The sequence below is a fragment of the Perca fluviatilis genome, chromosome 6, assembly GCF_010015445.1.
Source record: "Perca fluviatilis chromosome 6, GENO_Pfluv_1.0, whole genome shotgun sequence".
NCBI classification, from domain to species: Eukaryota; Metazoa; Chordata; class Actinopteri; order Perciformes; family Percidae; genus Perca; species Perca fluviatilis.
In genome coordinates, this window is record NC_053117.1 from 9698487 (window position 1) to 9718740 (window position 20254).

Below are 20254 nucleotides of genomic sequence, written 5' to 3' on the forward strand. Positions count from 1 at the left end.
GGAAACTTTGAACACTGTCCACTCGGGTTCAATGCCCCCATCCTCCGCTCTGGTACCAAGCACACTTATGAGCATCCGTATGTTCGAACATGGTGTTCGTTATAGACAACCCATGACTAGCACCGAAGTCCAACAACAAACAACCACTCGGGTTTAGATCAGGGAGGCTGTTCCTCCCAATCACGCCTCTCCATGTGTCTCCATCATCGCCCACGTGCGCATTGAAGTCCCCCAGCAGAACTATGGAGTCCTCCACTGGAGCCCCATGCAGGACTCCATTCAAGGTCTCCAAGAAGGCCAAATACTCCGAACTTTTGTTTGGTGCATATGCACAAACAACAGTCAGAGTTTCCCCCCCCTCCCCACAACCCGCAGGTGTAGGGAGGCGACCCTCTCGTCCAACGGGGTAAACTCCAACGGGGTAAACTCCAACGGGGTAAACTCCAACGTAGCGGCGCTCAGCCAGGGGCTTATGAGTATCCCCACACCCGCCCGGCGCCTCACACCTTGGGCAACTCCGGAGAAGAAAAAAGTCCAACCCCTCTCCAGGAGTATGGTTCTAGAACCGTGTAGAGGTAAGCCCCACCAGATCTAATTGGTAGTGCTCCACCTCCCGCGCAAATTCCGGCTCCTTCCCCCACAGAGCCAGCCTCTGCTACCAGGGTCTGGTCCGTCGAGGCTCCTGACCTTCACTGCCACCCGTGTGGCAGCGCACCCGACCCCAGCGGTTCCTCTCACAGGTGGTGGGCCCATGGGATGGAGAGGGAGGTGCCACGTTGCTTCTTCGGGCTGTGCCTAGCCGGGCTCCGTGGCAAACCCAGCCACCAGGCCCTCGCTGATGTGCCCTCCATCTGGGCTTGGCTCCAGACGGTAGTTACTTGTACTTTTTATTTATTTTTTAAAGTAAATTGTACTTCTTGGAGTAGTTTGAATGAAGAATAATATTCACATTTACGTGGGTGTATTTTGGGATTACATTTAGTTCTTTTATTCATATAATATATGGCGCTACCTTTATTTATTACATAGCTTGGTTGAATACTTGATTCTGATTGGTCTATCACTTTACGGTCTGTTATTTCTGTATAATTTCGGTCTGTTGCTAAGTATAACAGACCATTGCCATGGACGGAGCTCTATGGAAGAGGATTAGGGCCACATGTGAAAAAATGTATTTGAGTTCTGCGAGAATTCTGACTTTTTTGAAAGCCTAAATCTTTTTTAGTTTACAAATTTGTTTACATGCAGCTCTAAAGCTCACTAATTCAGTGTTTCCCATGGTTCTACTTGGGCGCCCCATCCAGGTAGATAAAATCCAAATAATTTTTTTTTCTCCAAACAACGGTTTCTCCCCCTTGGACTTGGACCTATGAGGATCTTGGACCTATGAGGATGTATTTCATTTTCATTTCTCTGTTGAGGTTTTCATTTTCTACACCACCACACACCATCACCAATAACACAATTGCATATGTGCATAGGCAATTGTTATTTACTAAATTTAAATAAAACATCAAAATGTGTCCTACAAATATGTCTTGCAAACCTAAACCAACATAGCTCGATCAAAGCCTGTAAAATGTCTTAATGACTACAATTTTCTCATTAAATGTTTTGCAGAGGTAATGCACAAAATGATCATAGCGTCCCACAAATCCCTTTTTACCACGCCACCAAAGGCAAGATTCACAATGTTGAAAATGTGGCTTGTTTTGAATTTGTGCCTCACAGGGCTCGAAGCACATGTGGCGAGGAACAGGGAAAGGGGAGGTGGGAGTGTTATATTCAAATTAAAATCATGCCTGGGATTATGAGCTGAGTCATGCCGAAACTGTGAAAGAATTCAATCTAAGTGCAAGTGGAATCTCACACTCTTTAAATTTGACACGCTTCATCTGCTAATCGCCTCCCTGTCAGAACGATTCCGGGCTGTTTAAAACTCGTTTAATCATCTTTCAAAAGCCGAAAGGACTGTTTCACCTATCTCTCTCTCTCACACACACTCTCTCTCTCACTCACTAAGGCCACTTTTTAAAGGGCAGACTAACAACTGATCTCTCAGGACTATTTCCATTAATAACCCCTCTGTTTCCCGGCGAGACAGGCTCATAATTAAACTGTGTAAACGCCGCTGCATTTGAGTGAACTAAATAAAAAGGACTAAGCATCTCAGCGGTGCAGTTTTTGCTTACACAAGAAGCTTTGGGCCACTTTTCTTTGTGCCAACATGTTTGGAAGCATTTTAATTACTTTATTCCTAGCACATGGCGTGGAGACAGATTCCTGAGGAGGTTTGTCTTTTTTTCATTTTAATTTAATGAGGACTTTTATTTAAAGGCAACGTAGCTTTACTGTTGATTATGTGTTACAGTCTGCACTGATCACACTAAAGGCTCTTTGGAACAGCCCTTTCCAGCCTCTTCAATTATCAGAGGCACCATGATGATTCCGTCTCATTTCATTACTGTAGATTATATTCTGTCAGCACTAGAAATGGCAAATATTTCCATCCCATTAACTCCAAAGCGTATGGGAATGACAGGAAATGATCGATGGGCGCAGTGTGGACATCACTCTTGCAGACGCAGACATAAGCATCTATAAACTCTCTGACCGACCTGCTGAAACTATTAGGAGACCTCACTGGGCTAATGATGCATGAGAAGTAATTATAAAGGGATCATGGAAATTAGTTTCTTTCTTTATCTGACAAACACGTTCAATTATGACAGACTGCAGCAGGGCTGCAAAAAAAAGAAAACGCTAGCGCTGCAACTTCAGGAAGTGTCAGTCTGCTGTGTAAGTATACATTTCTTATAATATATATTGGGGTGACCTCTAGCTAACCCCATGTAGGCTGAGTCCTTTGCAGCAGTCATCTCTCTCTCTCTCTCCCCCTTTCCCTGTCTATCCACTAATAAATAATAAAGTTTAAAAAAGCCCCAAAAAATTATCTTAAAAAAAAAAAAAAAATGTTTGCTGAGTGCTTGTGTAAAGTTACATGTTGGGGAGAAATTCTTAAATTCAAAAAGACATTTATTTTCTTCACTCTTGAAAAAAATACCTCTTTGTGTCTGTTTAGAGTGATACAATCTGAACCAGGAAGCAACTACTAGTACTCATACTGAGTTACGGTGCTTCACTAATCCTCTCCTTCGAAAATCAATATTTGTAAAGGTCAAACAGAGCGGGCATGGAAAATGCAGATTAGCTCGTCAATAACTGACACACTTTCCTACACCCACATTCTACGAGCTGGCATTGAGCAGATGTGAGCGGAGGCAGCTGTAAAAGCTTAGGGTTTATAAAATGTTAACTTAAAAGCCTTCTATGGTTACCTTGGAATAAATAAAAAGTGATAAAAATGTTACATTTGTTTTCTCTTTATGTGTATGTGCATTCAAAATATGCATATTGTGAGGATATTTCTACAAGTATATATTCCGATTGCTATGGACGAATTAACAGTTACACATGGGGCTACACTGGTATGAGCAGATTACATTTAACCATCAATACAGCTAATTCAAGTAGCTCACGTTACTGTATTGCATGAACAGTTAACTTAATTAAATATTTTGTGTCGTTCTCTTTTGCGGCAGCCACTGTCATGCCACTTAGCTTCACCCAAGGCTATTGTGATTGGCTTAAAGAAATGCAAACAACCCAGAGCGATTTTTCCTCTTATCCCAGAATGTATCTATGGTGTAGCCAGAACTTACTCCAAAGCGCTGTGGAGATAGTCCTGGCAATTTGAGACTACCTTGAATGACACACAGAGGCCAGAAACAATGCTAATCACAAAGTGTTTGGAAATGGGGAAAACTGAGGATGAGACAGTCATCCAGGCATCGTTGAGGGCAGATGATATCGCCAGAGCCAAGTGCAGTTATTAGGCCCTGTGGGCTCCTCCACACATCTAAAGCTTCATACATATTCAGCAGCCTGAGTGGACTGCTGGAATGTGGGAATACAGCAAACAAAACACCCAGGACAAGGGTGGAATATACAGGGAGGTATTTTCCTACGTGGCCAGCATGTGTAGTTTCACATTTATTTTTACCAGTTGTTAGAAAAAGTTTCTTTTCATACATTAACAATATTTCCAATCGGTCAGCAACATAATTTCTGTCATAACGGCAACTCTTTTTTGGTAAACAGTAAAATGTAAGACATTTCATGTCACCTGCCAGTCCACAACACTATACTGCTGCTATTATATCATACATATTACATAACAAAATGTGACCTTAATATGACTGTTGAACCACTCTCACTATTTAAAGAACAGATCAACATTTTGGGAAATTTCCTTTCTTGCTGGGAGTTGGATGTGAAGCTCAGCTGCTGACTGTAACTTGACATATAATGTACAGACATGACAGTGGTGTCTCATCTTACGCTCCACCTGAAAGCCAATAAGCATATTTCCCGAAATGATGAACACGATTCAAAAACTCCAGTTCCAGAAAAAAAGTCTCCAAATGACCCTAATGTATACATGCGTATACAAGAAATATTAAACTGGAGGGTATAGACCGAAAATACATATGTATCGCAATAAATTGTCACATTTACAGGAATAGAAAACTGCCAGCTGCTCTTTGGATGCTTTTATATAGTCCTTAGTGGTCCCCTAATACTGTATCTGAAGTCTCTTTTATGAGGGGGGGTCAAGGTGGAGAGTGGGGGTGTGGCCTTGAACAACTGCCACTTTGCTCGTTTGAAAGCCATGATGTCTCTCTCTCATGGGTGGGCCAAATTCCCTGCGCGGGCAAAGCAGAAAAAGGGGAGGTAACCTTGCTCCTTATGACCTCATAAGGAGCAAGATTCCAGATCGGCCCATCTGAGCTTTCATTTTCTCATAGGCAGAGCAGGATACCCAGGGCTCGGTTTACACCTATCGCCATTTCCCTGGGGGAACGCATATTAATGTTAAAAAAACATAAAACTCATAAAGTGACATTTTCATGCCATGGGACCTTTAAGTTTATTTCTGTGCAAGCCTTTTTATCTAAAATCTATATACATATATGCTGTCACTATAGCGGACCGAACGGTTAAAATGTTTTACTTGAACCGTTCCATCCCGGTCCGTGTACTTTTTCGTTCATTCGATTTTCATTTCATAAACAGACTTAAAAAACAAAAAACGAATGGTTATTTGATTTTCGTTTTAAAATACAACAATTGAAATTGAAATACAAGGCATTTTTTTCCTTTTCATGGTCAAAAGGGGATGGGAGAAATTAAAAATATGCTGTGATTTTCATTTTCTATTTCATATAACAAAAATAAAATCACTCGGAAATAGAAATGAAAAAAGGTTTTTTTTTCATATTCAGAGACCGGATGTTGTCATTTCCAAGGCAACAGCGCCAGCATAGTCTACCAGTGTTGCTTTCAGCCCAGGCTAAAATTACTTTGGAAACCTGTGCTCTTGATAATGCTTGGGGGGGAATTTTATTTCATAATGTCACATGTATTTATTCCCCTCTCTCCCTGCCTCCCTCTGACTCTCTGTCTCTACCTGCCGCAGACAACTTCTCCCCAATTGAACCAGCTGAGGAAACAGACTTTCGGTTCACGGCTGCAACGTTACCGTTACGCCACCGTTAACAATCCCAGCAAACTTTCTGTTGCTGATCTGGCAGAGTCACCGGCGGTTCGGGATCAGATCATGGGGATCTGACCTCCGGTGCTGGGTCTATTATAATATTAGCTGCTGTTGCAGCTAGCTAGCAGCTAGCCACCAGCCCTGTGACCTCGGTCCCCACGGTTCGCTCCCCGGTGTTGACTGACTCTGGTCCGTCTGCAGAGCTGCGTTACCCGCTCTAGCTGAGCTGGGAATCTGCCGCGCTCGTGATTTATTCATTTTTTATTTTATTTGCAGATAGTGATATGCTATGATGCACTGATGTCAGGCAGGCTTGCTGCTGCTTTTAGTCTGAGTCTGTGAGATAACCAAACTTCCCTTAAATATAACGTGCATATAAATAGATGGAATAAATAAAAGTCCCTCGAAATACATAGTAAAACATACATGTATTTAGGCTATTGAAGTATTATGACTAAAGCCTGTATTTCATGATCTATTTCATAGCCATATGTATATTTATGTAAAGGGGGGCAAAAAACGGAAGTTATAGGCTACAGATTCCCTCAGCTGCAGCTGGGACATTCTAAAACGCTTAACGTGAAAAAGCTTAACTTTAATGTACCTAAACAATGATCAATCAAATATCAGTCAGTTATCAGTCAGATAACGTCCATAACGACTTTGTGTTAGATTTTTTGATCACTGTTTATAAACAGTGATCAAAAAATCGCTTAACGTGAAAAAGCTTAATGGTTAACCACGTTAAGCTTTTTCCTTACAATTTCCCTTAATGAAGCAGAAACCCTTAATGTCAGCTAACGTCCATAATAATTGTACTTTGGGTTAGATTTTTTAGTTTTTCAGTGGTTATGAGGAGCAATATGAGAGAGAAATTTGGTAATCCTTGATCATTGCTCATTGATCATAGAGCGGGTAACGCCAGAGTCAGTCCCGGGGAGCGAACCGCGGGGACCGAGGTCACAGGGCTGGTGGCTAGCTGCTAGCTAGCTGCAGCAGCAGCTAATATTAGAATATTAGACCCAGCACTGGAGGTCTGATCCCTATGATCTGATCCCGAACCCCCGGTGACTCTCTGCCAGATCAGCAAGCTTAACGGCAGCAACAGAAAGTTTGCTGGGATTGTTAACGGTGGCGTAACGGTAACGTTACAGCCGTGAACCGAAAGTCTATTTGCTCCGCTGGTTCAACTCTCTTCGGGCGAAGTTGTCTGCGGTGGGTAGAGACAGGGAGGCAGGGAGAGAGGGTAATAAATACATGTGACATTATGAAATAAAATTCCCCCCAAGGATTATCAAGAGTATAGCTAGCTAGGTTTCCAAAGTAATTTTGGCCTGGGCTGAACACTGGTAGGCTATAGGCTGGCGCTGTTGCCTTGGAAATGACAACATCCGGTCTCTGAATATAAAAAAACAAGCCTTTTTTCGTTTCTGTTTGAGTGATTTTATTTTTGTTATATAAAATAGAAAATGAAAATCACAGCATATTTTAAATTTCTCCCATCCCATTTCGACAATGAAAAAGAAAAAACGCATTGTATTTCAATTTCAAATGTCATGTTTTAAAACGAAAATCAAATAACCATTCGTTTTTTGTTTTTTAATACCTGTTTATGAAATGAAAATCGAATGAACGAAAAAGTACACGGACCCATCCCCTATTCAATACTGATTACTAAAGGTTGGAAAAAACATTCCATTGGGTCCGTGTACCTTTTCGTTCATTCATTATTCTATTTCGGAATGAAAGATGAAATTTAAAAAAGGGTGCAGCTTGGTTTTTTGTTTAAAAGAAAAAAAGCAGAAATGGCTGTATTTTGTTTTTCAAATGTACTGTTGTCATCAAATAATAGTATTAGAAAATTGGACAACATTTCCGATCGTTTTTTTATTTGTAATATTTATTTGTTCGTCTATTGTATTGCATTTGACTGATCCTATCTTTACCCTGAAGTAAATTACACCGTCGTGCGAAGTAAATTACACCGTCGTACGCATTCATATCCACAACCATATCATGGATCAGATTTATTACATGTTGTTTAAAGGGCCAAAACGGGTCAGCCTCCGATAAGAAGACATGACCACCAATAAAATTGGAATGATTTTCCAGGTAAGGTTTGAAATACGTTTTTTTCTGTTGTTGTAAAACCCTTTTTTTCTAAGACCACATTTGCTAATATTTGCTAACATGAATGCTAGCTAGCATCGCTCTCGTTCACAATTTGCATAGCCACAATGTGGCTTTCCCTCTAGATATAATTGTAGGCAAGATGTTATGTTACGGAAAATAGGAGAAAATACATGAGATTGAACAACATTTTAAACAACTTCATAAATTGTGTTGTAAATGGAATTAATAAGTGCAGAATCATGTTGTTCCCACATCTCCCAGCCCTCTCGGTTATTCATGCGCCACAAAAACTAAGACAGACAGGTATGATGATGATAAGAAGAGCTCTGTTGTTAAGCAGCAGGTGCTTTAATGTGAATTTAGGCCTAATTAGTGACATTGTTGTTGTGTGCAGGAACAATGTAGCTATATCTTCTCGTGTCTCTTCAATGGTGTCAGGGTGCTGCGGGCAACATTTGTGGCACTGTGGCCTTCCACGGCACCAAACACCCAGTGGCCTTGGTTAAACTCGGCCCAGCATGACTTTTTTTCGTTTTGCACATTAGCCACACAACAAAGATGACTTTATGAGCAGGGGCATTACAAAGCACAGCATCAAACTATACATGTGGTTGTTTAATGTTTTGAACAAAATCATTACAATTATAGTATAAACTCCAACAGAGAATTTGGGACACTAAACTGAACGTACGGTGATGTTTATGTTTTATTAAATTTTAGGTGTCACCACCGACTGTGTTCCTAACAGATGCCTCCAACATGGTGGTGTTCCCCTCAGGCAATGAGTATTTTAGCAGATTTGGTGCCCAGAGAACAATATGAGGTGCATGGGGCAGCCTCCGAAGCCCTGCAACTATCACCCCATCACCGTGCTTCACATTTGCTCATCAAGGTGCCAGTGCCACCACTTCATCCGCAACAGCAGACCTACCCCCAAAGGCCACACAGTCAAAATCATATCCGAGGTATGTAGAGTTGCATTTGTTGGTTAGGTAAAACTGAAAAATGTCATTGTTTTTTGGGGATATGTATTGTTCATTTTAAATTTGATGACAGCAACATGTCTCAGAAAAGTTGGGGCAGGAAAAGTTGAGTAATGCTAAACACAACACCAGAAAGGACCGGTTACACCTAATTATGGTAACTGGCGCAAGACAATTAAAGCTACTTCCCCTAAAAGTTGTCGTGTTCCTTAAAGCAAACAGATGTTTTTTTTTTTTCCAAATTCAATACAAAATACCACCAAAATGCCACTTTTAATCACTACTGCAGTATCAACATTATTCAAACCCTTTATGACAATAAAGGGTTTAAGATGATGTCTTTTGTACTAAGAAGAGCACTCTTTTACTGTTATTGCCTACTGGAAATGTTAGCCACACACCAGGGCTTAGTCTTGTTCCTGAGAAATAGTAATCCATTTCTCATGGAAAAAGACCATGAGGGGTTGACTGTATTACATCCTGGTTTCTATGGGTTATAGGTTTTCTTAAATCTTTCATAATATTTGAATAGATTCCTCTACCTCTAGATTCCTCTACTCCCTCACATGCTACTGGTTTCCACTGCTAGAGGGAGCAAAACAGCCCTAGTGCATGACACACACTTTGCTTTTAACATATTGCACTTCTTCATTAGTTTTTTATCCTCCAGGGGTCACCAACCTTTTTGAAACTAAGAGCTACTTCATGGGTATTGAGTCATATGAATGGCTACCAGTTTGATACACTCTTCTGAAATAACAAATTTGCTCAGTTTGCCTTTAGTTATATGATTATTAATGATTAATGATACTCATCTATGTGAAGACACTGATCGTGTTAATGATTTCTCACAATAATTATCAACAATGACTGATAACAGATAATATCAATATTCAATTTTCATTTTTAGAACAGGCCTGAGGGCTACTCATGTGGTCCTTGGGGGCTACCTGGTGCCCGCGGGCACCGTGTTGGTGACCCCTGCTCCAGACCAAGCCAGTTAGCTCAAAAAATCAAGTTTTGTTTCATAATTCCACAGAAGAAAATCCCCAAAGTTCTTTGATTCATATACATGGTTTTTGTTCAGGATTCTTTTCTGATTGGGCCTATGTAATAGTAGTGTGTCAGGAGGGGAAGAAAGAAGCATACACAGAAGTCCACTGTCTAAAGTCAAGCTTGGAAAATGGTTAGGTGATGCTTTGCTTTCTCTGGCACTGAAACTTGCAGGATATGAAGGGGAAGATTGATTCATTCATAAATTTGGAAAACCTAAGAGAAAATATTTAACCATTTATAACAATCCATACAAATCTAAAGTAAGTGAACTGGAGGCTATCGAAGTATGTTCTAATAATTCTTAGGAGCACTCCCAGACCTGCTGCGTGGATATCAATACGCAGCAAGTACTAAAGACACTTGTCATGCAGTGGCTAAATAATTTGACATTGCAGTAGTCATTTGAAGTGGCATTTTGGCTGCATCTCTATATGAATACAGTATATTGCTCAGAGAGTACCAGTATTCATGTTTTGCTTAAAAATAATTTGCAATAATGATAATTAGAATAATTTCAGGTGCAACTCTGTGTCTAAGTACTTCTCATCTCTGTCTTGCAGGGCCAGTGAAGGAACCGATCTCTCAAAATGCTGCAGAGCCATAATCGGATGCAAATCATGCATCAATCACTCAGTGTGTTAGGTGTAGGGCAGACAACTTTGCCATCAACATTGTGGAGGTGTCTGGCCCTTCTGAGGCCTTGAATGCTTTAGAGGAGATAATTAAGGTGGATTAAACACTTTGTTTTGTTATTGTTAGTGGTGCTCTTCGTTATCCTGTAAAATACTCTGTTCACTTGATCTGCCTTACCAATGTTCGGAGGTCAGACCTTTTTGAATAATTGACCATTGTGCTGTATAATTGAGCACTGTCAAGAAAAAAATACCTTTTTGAATCACGTAAGCTTTGTTCCAAAGAATGTTTTTATTTATCAGCAGAGAGCAAAACAGTAACAAACATTTTTTACATTAGGTGAAGTTAATGTTTACATTTTGGCAAGTAGCTTTTGGCAAACTTTGTTTCTCAGCAGAGGTCAAGAAAAATGGTAATGAAAAAAACATGTTATGTGAAGTTTCTGTCTTTTGTCAAGTAGCTGTATAATAAGGGGATAATGTATAGAACGGTGGTCATTATTGGGAAAAGAAGTACCTTCAGTGGGAAGCAAGACCCCTCCACGTCATGTCGGGGTCTGGTTTTCAAAAACATACAGTAGGTCAAAAATAGACCCAAACGCGGTTCAAAATGGCTTTTTTTTAAATTATTTTTTCTTTTGTTGAATGGTTCAGTATTTTATTTTCAATCCCTAAAACAGATGAAAACATGACATTGACTTCCATTTAACAAGTGATACAGAAGTGTAAAAATTCATATATCACTTATTTTTCATTTCCCATGTGACCTCCGAAATAGACCCCTTGCAAACACGTGACCACGACCACGTGACGACCCCATGACGGACGGCAGAATCACCGGAAGCACAAGCTAAATAGTGTAGTAGACGAGCGGAAAGTTTCATTAGTTTCAAATAAATAACACTAAATAAAATGTAATAATAATAATTATACTATCTTCTTCTTCATGGCTTCTTCAGACATTGTTTAAATTCACCTACCCTGGTCCCTGTCTCGATCCTGCCGGTATCTAGCTTGCCCCGCTAGCCGTTAGCCGTTAGCCGTTAGCTGCCGTCCGGTGAGTGTCGTCAGCCAGGCTTCTGTGATAATCATCCCAATAACAATCCATGGAGCGGTGGTGGTGTGGCTATGTCTTCCAGTTACTGAAGGCTAGCTTTAGCTTGCGCTTGGAGCAGCAAGTTCATCTGCCTGTTGCCCCTCTGTCTGTCTCGTTCTTTCCAACTCTTGAGGCTAGTTCTTCGTCTGTATACTCTGATTCGAATAAATAAGGATGACCATATAACTCAAAAGGCTCTTCTGTGTGTTGTATATCTGCTATATTCTCCACAGTTACGTTACTCCAAGCTTCTTCCCTTGTAAACAAATCTGCTCTTCACTCTTCACACACTACGCTCCGATCGGCACACTACTGTTTACCTTTTCTTGCTACAACTAGCAGCTACTACCACACTACTGTTTTTTTTTTTTAGGGGGGAATACACTTCAATACGTGACAACCCAGCCGTCCTGGAGGACATAGCCACACCACCGTGGATTGTTATTGGGATGATTATCACAGAAGCCTGTCTGAATACACTCACAGGACGGCAGCTAGCAGCTAACGGCTATCAGCTAGCAGGGCAAGCTAGCTACAGGCACGTGCCGTTGTTCACTGGCTGAGCCGATGCAACTCTCTAATGGATGCCTGAATGTATCCCAGCTCTGGGAAATAATTCATCACACGCTAATCCATGCAGTAAATCACGGAGTGTCTATGATCAGTATTAACCACACATAATGTAACATCTAGCCATCGTCTTATCTGTGATTCTATTCGCTGTTGATCGGTGGATATTTCGACAGCTAGCTGGTCGGCTAACCGGGGTAGGAGCTCCGCAGACCCGCATTTAATTCAGTTGTTTGGCCTTTTTGAAGCTAGTTTCCGTGCCATGTCATCTTTAATTTAACCAATATTTTTTGTATGCGTGTTAAGTTAAATGATCAAGGGAACGGCTTACTTTTTGGGATGTGTAGGTCAGTGAATAACCGATGATAGTTATGTGGGACCTGTTAGCAGGAACAGCTGGTTAGCACGGCAGCTAGCTGGGTGAGGAAGTTTTATTATTATTATTTATCAGTCATTTAAAACAGAAAGGCAATACATACACATGCTTGTGTTGGTGAGGATTACTCTGCAGATTGTGTATGTGACTCGTGAGAACAAGAACAGCGAACCATACACAGTATATAAGCAGCGAACACGTTCTCGTTTGACTTGCCGTCTGTCTACAGAATAGCTCTTCCGCCGTCCGTCATGGCGTTCATAATTCGCGGGAGTAGAATGTGACGTCACGTGCAAAGGGTCTATAGAATAATGAATGAACGAAAAAGTACACGGACCCATTGGCCTGGCAACATAAGCAAACAACCCACAACTGACATTTTAGTTCAAATGTTGCTAAATTGTGATTGGTGCACGGAAGTACAGTACAGGACATCAGCTTTTTTTCAACTGAGCCCTGCCTACTTCAAACCAGTGTAGAGAGCACATAGAAAGGCTCAAATACAGAAATCTCTCAAGTGAAATAACTACAACTGTTCAAGGGGGTAAGCTTCGCTTCAGAACTCGAGCCATCTATGGCGCCATTTTGTTGCTACCTGGCCATCACCTCCTGTTAGCATTCTGCTGACCGCCATTTTGTTTTTAGGTCACTTGACTGCGAATAACTTTACATCTGAAGCGTTTAAAGACTCTATTTGTAAGTTGTTTATTTCTAAAGAAACACAACAATGTATAAAAGGCTCCATTACCTTGTACCTCACGTTATGGCTCCGTAGCAGACGTTTTTGTAAAAATAGGCTAACGATTGTGTCACATAGTAGAGGAATTACCGTATAGTACAGGATAAGCTTGCAGGCAGTTTGGCTTACATGAGCTGTTTAGGATTAATTACTAATGTTAACTAGCATTTTCGTTAGCAATAATTAGCCTGTGCCCATGTTATCTCCTTACATTTACGTACACTCTCCGTCTCTGTAAGATTGGGAATGATTGAGATTTCTCTTGGCGCAGCTACCAGAAGACTTCCAACTTTCAGACACGTTGCTCACGTCACATTCTCTCAGTTGGAGGCTGCGCAGTAAAGCTGGCCATCACCGGAAAAGTGCTTCTAATAGCCTTCACTGGTCTCCATCCAGAGCAACGGGGTCTGTTGGTCCATTATATACTGTCTATGCAACTGTTCGAACTTTTGAGGAAAATGGTGTGATCATGTGGAACCCTATCACTCATTGTAAAAAGCTGATTGAGAAAACAAGTTTTCTATGCCTTTATGGTCTGGAAAGGATTCATCGTCTGTAATTTGATTAATTCTATTTATTGCATAGCCCTATTACGACACAGTTTGAACTGTTTCCAGAAAAAAATTGGGATCTTGATATCACTTTCATTTTGGAGCCACACTCACCTATGTTTTCACAATGATGCAGACCAACACAGCATATAAAAGTTGTTTCAATTACCTAAATGAACTAGAGTCTGTATTACTGTAATCCAATGGTAAACCTGACTAAACATTCTGACATCTTACCTGAGAACCACAGCAGAGTAATAGTGTGAGGAACAACTCCGCGACTCCGTGCGGAGCTTAGCATCGCCCATGACGAATGTGATTGGTTAAAAGAAATGCCAATAAACCAGAACAAGTTTTTCTCCCATCCCAGAATGCTATGTGGACTAGCCAGACCCTCCTCCACTCCACAGCGTGTGGATGGTCTTATTTCTTGACCTCATTCGAGAGAAAAAAAAAACGTAGAAATAGGATACATGATCCCCCTGAAACATGAAAAAAAACACCCAAGCTACATACAATAGCTAACTGAATAACTAATTGGCTCGCAGTAATCCTTTCTATCAGTGTTGATAAATTCTTAGATGATTTTGACTTAAATAAGAGAAAGAGGTATTGTACAGTCCGTTGCTTTTAGAAACTGCCATGTATTTGAAAATGATTCCCCGACATTAGTATTCCACCATCATATTACTACTCCCGAACCTAGCTGAAGGACTACTCCTGTGTCACTATTCATTCTACTTTCTCTGAGTAGCAAAAACCGTTTCCATGAGCTTTCATCACAACGTTTTCCACATCAGCCCAGGGAAAACACTTTTTTGTAATATATTGGCTTTTTTATAAAATGTTGGCTGTTCTGCTTAGTTTTTTTCGTGCACAAATTGAAAAAGCACATGTTCTGCCAGCACACACACATTACTACTCCCAAACCTCGCTCCCAGGTCACTCCCCATTCTACTCCCAAACCTCGCTCCCAGGTCACTCCCCATTCTATTTATTCTGTAAAGTGACAGGCAGTGATTTAAAAGAGGCTCTCCTGCAGCGCTTGGAGCAGGGCATTCTGTCAAGAGAGGCTACAGCGCACCCAATCCAGTACACATGCAAAAAGAGACGGATGCATATATTAACATGAGCCACACGAGTCTTTGAACTGTAAAACCAGAGACGGCTCTGATCCGCTTTGCAGAAGAGCACTGGCTTTGATGTGTTGAAAAGAAGGTTTAAAGATCAATTATATCTTCTGTCTCTACTGTCACCCAAGGACTGCTTTAACTTTGGAGTTTAAGATTTAAGTAAAGCCATGTATTAAAATTTAAAGGGACTAGATCAGAGATCACCGCGTTAGTGTGAGTTGGATGACCAGTCTCCCAAAAATATTTAAACTGATGGGGGGATAAGGAATAAAGCCTTAAAAAAATGTATCCATTTGATTTAAGGAATAAATACAATCATTTTTTTCCCCCATTCCAGATATCAAGATTCATACTTCGTACTGCAGCCATTTTCTACTTTCAGCTATTGCAACAAAATAACCACACAAGCACATTCAATCAAGCACAGCACAACAGGGAATAATTATAGACAAATCTGTGCGAATAAAACTGGAACATCATCTTCTGAAGTGCAAAATGACCTCCTCTATTGGATGGAAAAGAAAAGTTTGCACGTCCTTTATTCCCATCAGTTTTTTTTTTGTACTTGCTGTCGTCACCATGACCCAAACATGTCACAATGCATTAGACCCTAACTGTGCTAAAACAGAATCCCGATATGCCCGGTCTCCAGGAGGCAACAGGCCGAGTGCTTTATTCAGCATTCACCACACAATAACAAAATGAATATTTGATTTGGATTGGTGCAGTCCACTTCCTGTCTCCTGCAGACACCCTGTACAACAAAGGAGTTCTCCTGTTACCCGTGGACACTTAGGACTACTTTAAATAGCACTCCACAGCACCACAGTGAGCACAGCGCCCTGCAAGAAATACCGTTTGACTTGTCAAGAGTTGCAAAAGAAAAGTTGACTCAAAGACAAAGTAACGCAAACTTTCAACAAAGTGACACTGTCAAATAGAATCAATAAAACTTGATTTCTCTTTGATGAGATTTCACCTCAACAGCAACCTGCTCTCTATCAGGAACAACAAAAAAATCTATAAAAATGCTAAACTGACTCAAATAATTTTCTTCCGGTCTCAAAAGGAGAAAAAAAAACAAGCAGCCGTGTAATACTTAAGAGTGGACCACAGTGTTCATATGAGTCCCTTCAACTCCTGTTACTGCAGATGTCCGACAGCATGCAGGAGTGCAGTCAGACTCACCGGTCTTGTAACTCAAATTGACAGTGAGTGAGCGGCAGCATTTGCAGAGACAAAAAAGGTCCACTACCTGACAACATGACAAAACATGAGGGAAGGAAACCAACTGGCTGCTTAACTCAAACTGCCCTTGAGGTAGCTGACCAGGGTCGCTCGTTTGGTTTTTGTGTGTCAAGCTGAATCAGATGGTGGTATACGCAGATATACAACTAGTGCAAACCTTCTAGAAAGGATCATTTACATACATGTACATGTGTATATACTAGGGGAGGGAGAAAAACTTGATTCGTGTATGTATCGTTATTTTTTTGTGAGGATTTTTATAATCGATTATTTTCCCAACAATCGACATTCTTCAATTTTTTTACCGATGACTGACCTAAATATTTGTATCTGTTTATTCGGTACTGCTGACTACATCATATCCATTTCCAGCAAAACAGACCGAAAGCAGAAAATGCAGAAATTACATGTTATGTACTTCTTGAAATGAAATAAATCTCAGACCCACTGACTGACAGGTGATGTGCATTCTTTTTGGCGTTTTTAGAAATGTCTCATGATATATTGTCTCTAGAAGTGTATTATTCAACTTTTGATTTTTAAAAGAAGGAAAAGAAAATCGCAATGCTCAATATAATCGAATCACAAAACTTCTAGAATCAGAATAAATTAAAATCGCAATAGAAATCGAATCGGAACCCATGTATCGTGAAAGAATCGAATCGGGACAAAAGCATATTGTTCCATCCCTAATATATACTTAATAAAGTCAGGGACATGTCCAAGTATTGACTTAAATTATTATACATACATGAATGGATTTGTTGAAGCTTTGCCTCCCCGTGACAGCTATTTTCATATAGTTTTTAGTAAAGCCTCTGCCCGGGTCCGATTTTTTTCCCGATTTGTGGCAGGTAGATGGCACTACAACAACACATTCTGATGGGTCACAGATTTCTTTGTTAACAATGGAATAGGATTACAACAAAGGGTAACGTTGGGAAAGTGAAAGACAACGGGTGATAACGCGAGTCACACACTTTAACAGATGAGAGACAATTATGGGATTATAAATTATTCAAAACCGACCCCGAATTGGCCCTCAGGTATGTAATATGTCTATTTCATTCATAAAATAACTTTAAAATGCTTGATGTGGTTGTACGTCAGTAGCCCGCATTAAATTACGTCCTGCTTCCATTTAGCGCGGACATTTTTATTCCTTTTAGTCCGTTTGTGTTGGCTTGCTATTTTCTTTGCCCTTGTCCCCCTGTAACATTATTTGTGTAAAGCATCCGTGTGTTTCATGACATGTGCTATATTAATTGTTCTAAATAAGTTGCTGAATTTGTCGCTGGTCAGTTTGAAAAGTTTGAAAAGAGTGTCTGAAAAGTCGACAAAGTTGCCAAGTTGGCAACACTGTTAGAAGCTAATAAGACAACATGTAAATAAGTGGGAGGGATCTCTTTTCTTTTGTTAGAGACTAACTTCAGTCTGTCCACTGAACACTGGACATAATTGATATCAACCCATCTAACTCCTGATAAAACAGCAAATAAGCTTTACTGGGATTGGTAACTGTTGGGCTCCATTTATAATTTTTTTTACCAAAGACCATTACAATTCATATTCACACACACAAACACTGACAGACCAATACCAGTGAGCTACCATGCAAGGCACTGGCTCAACCATCAGGCTTAACTGAACTGGGGCTCAGTGTCTTCCTCATGGACACTTCAATACAAGGACAGGAAGAGCTGCGAACCCTTGTGAGCTGCCACCCTGTAATTACTGAATATAAAATTGCGATTCCTTACAATACTCATTACTGAAAAAAAACAATCACATCATGTTACAAAGTAATGCTACTGTATGTTAATAAATACCAACATTTGATGCTGCAACTGCATAGCATTGAAGTAACCGGAAAGCCATTTGTCAGGAAAAATGGCCACAAAACACACACGTAATATGGTTCAGACTTGATTATTCTTGTGTAAATATGTGTGTATTACAAAGTACTTTTGGCTGCACACTGCTGGACTATCTGTCATGTTTGCAGCCTGTACATTTACACACTTTCTCAATTTGCTATACAATCAAGATCTGACAGCATGGTACAACACCATGTAAATGGCTTTGCTTGTTTACTGTAATGAGTCAATAAACATAATATGGCAATTATGTATTGCTGTTAAAAAGCCATACATGGCACCTTTAAAAAAATGCATGCATATGTTTTAAAAATGATGCATGCATACCTTAAATTATATATTAAGTTCAGTTTTTACTGCAATTATTTCTTCATTTCCATTATAGCTGTCTACTAAGAAAAAAAACTCAGGTGTGTTGTGTTTGTTGGCAGAATGTCAGCTGCAGGGCTCAGGTGGATAGATCAGCCAAGTGTCTCCAGGGGGACAGCCAAAACAGCACGACCCTAAGCCTTTCATTCATTACAATAGAGTGTAGTGTATCAGAGTCATGTAAGGTAATGTGAGGGGGCGCTTTCACCTCATAATGGGCAACCCTCTGGGATTCGGAGATGAGCTGAGCGCTGCACACTTTGCAGTAGCTGTCTGTGAAAAGCCCTTGGTCCACCTCTGTTGACTTCATCTGGAGAAAAAGACAAACACAGACATGGTTACTGACCTGGACACACTTTGTGGCAATGATCTGAACATGCAGTGCTGACCAGTTTAAAACAGAAAAGGCATGACATCTAAGTATAAAGCGAGGCGCCTCTGTGTGTGCGCATGTCCGGTGTCTTATAAATATCTCGAGAACACTTCATCCAATCTAACTTCACACTTGGCGAGTGTATTGCTGAGGACCCAATGAAGCAATATCAGTTTTGATAATACAGTTTTGGTGTAGTTTTGACACGCGACATGTAAATGAACTGTGAAACTGAAATGACCCGCAGGCGCAAAAGACGTCACACACAGCACGCTGTTGTACGAGCCTCTGTATAGCAGCGAGCTCATTGACTGCGGTTAACATTGTTTTTTTCAGGAACAGCGCAGTCAAGCTACTAAGCCTGTCTGGGAATGAATACCTCTGCTGAAGTGTTAAATTTGTTAACAATTATCGCTTTACTTTTCATCCTTTCTCTAACTGGGAATGTTTGTGTTGGCAGTGATAGAAGAAGTCCTGCATTCAATTGTTTACTTCAAGTGAGAAGAGGCCATATATCATCACAATGTACTTTAATTTACCTATCATATGTTCAAGATGGAGCTTTTAAATCTAATTTAAAGTGCGCATATTATGCTAATTTTCAGGTTCATAATCGTATTTAGAGGTTATATCAGAATAGGTTTACATAGTTTAATTTTCAAAAAACACCATATTTTTTTGTTGTATTGCACATTGCTAGCCTGACAAGCCAGACGCACATCAAGATGTTGGGTCTGGTAACTCACCATTGACAGGGCTCAATCCGAGGGGCGGGATAAACGGTTGTCTGTCAAATTCTCTCTGCACGCAATAGGATAGCGCTACAACCAAGCAGAGCAACGAAGAAGGTAGCAGAGCTAGTTGATAGATTAAACTTTTGGCGTATCCGGTTGGCAAAACTCTGAACACATCTTCCTTTTTAAGAATGATTTCGGTGCCATTCTTTGTTCTTTTCTCAAAGAAAAGCTTAACTCCAAGTCTTCCAGAGTCGCGACCAAAGACAATTCGAAAGACCGCTGTTCCCAGCAGCAGCAGCCATAAACCTGCCCTCCGACTCTATACACAATGTGATTGGCCCTGCCGGAGTTTGGATTTAACCAGCTCGCAAGCCAACGGAGAGTTGCTAGACCCCCTGGCTGCAAATTACATTTAGTGCGTCTAGATTTCTAGGCATTGCTGCAGCTTCTCTTTTCACCCTGTGTGTTGAGCTCTCTGTTTTAGCTACAGAGTGAGGCATCTTACTTCTATTCCATCTTTGTTGAGAGTCGCACATGTGCAATACCTAGGTCAGGACTACCAGCCAGTCAGAAGCAGAGTATGAGGGCGTGCCATACTAGCAGCTAGGCAAGCATTATAATGTGTTTACAAAGTGATGCACGTTCATCATGGAAGTAAAGTCTGGACTACAATAGAGCTGTTTGAAGCAGTTTGTAAACCTATAACATGCACAAAAAAGGTATACACTACTGGTCAAACATTTTAGTTTTCTAGTTTTTTATTG

At 40.6% G+C, this 20254-nt stretch overlaps 1 protein-coding gene across 3 annotated transcripts in view; it reads right to left on the reverse strand.

The window, feature by feature from the left end:
- zmat4a (zinc finger, matrin-type 4a) overlaps window positions 1-20254 on the reverse strand; it is a 277546-nt gene that overhangs the window by 205479 nt on the left and 51813 nt on the right. For all 3 annotated transcript variants that reach the window (XM_039804092.1, XM_039804091.1, XM_039804095.1), the window contains exon 2: window positions 18589-18690. In XM_039804092.1, the coding sequence (XP_039660026.1) occupies window positions 18589-18690 (102 nt within the window). The remainder of the gene's footprint in view (window positions 1-18588; window positions 18691-20254) is intronic.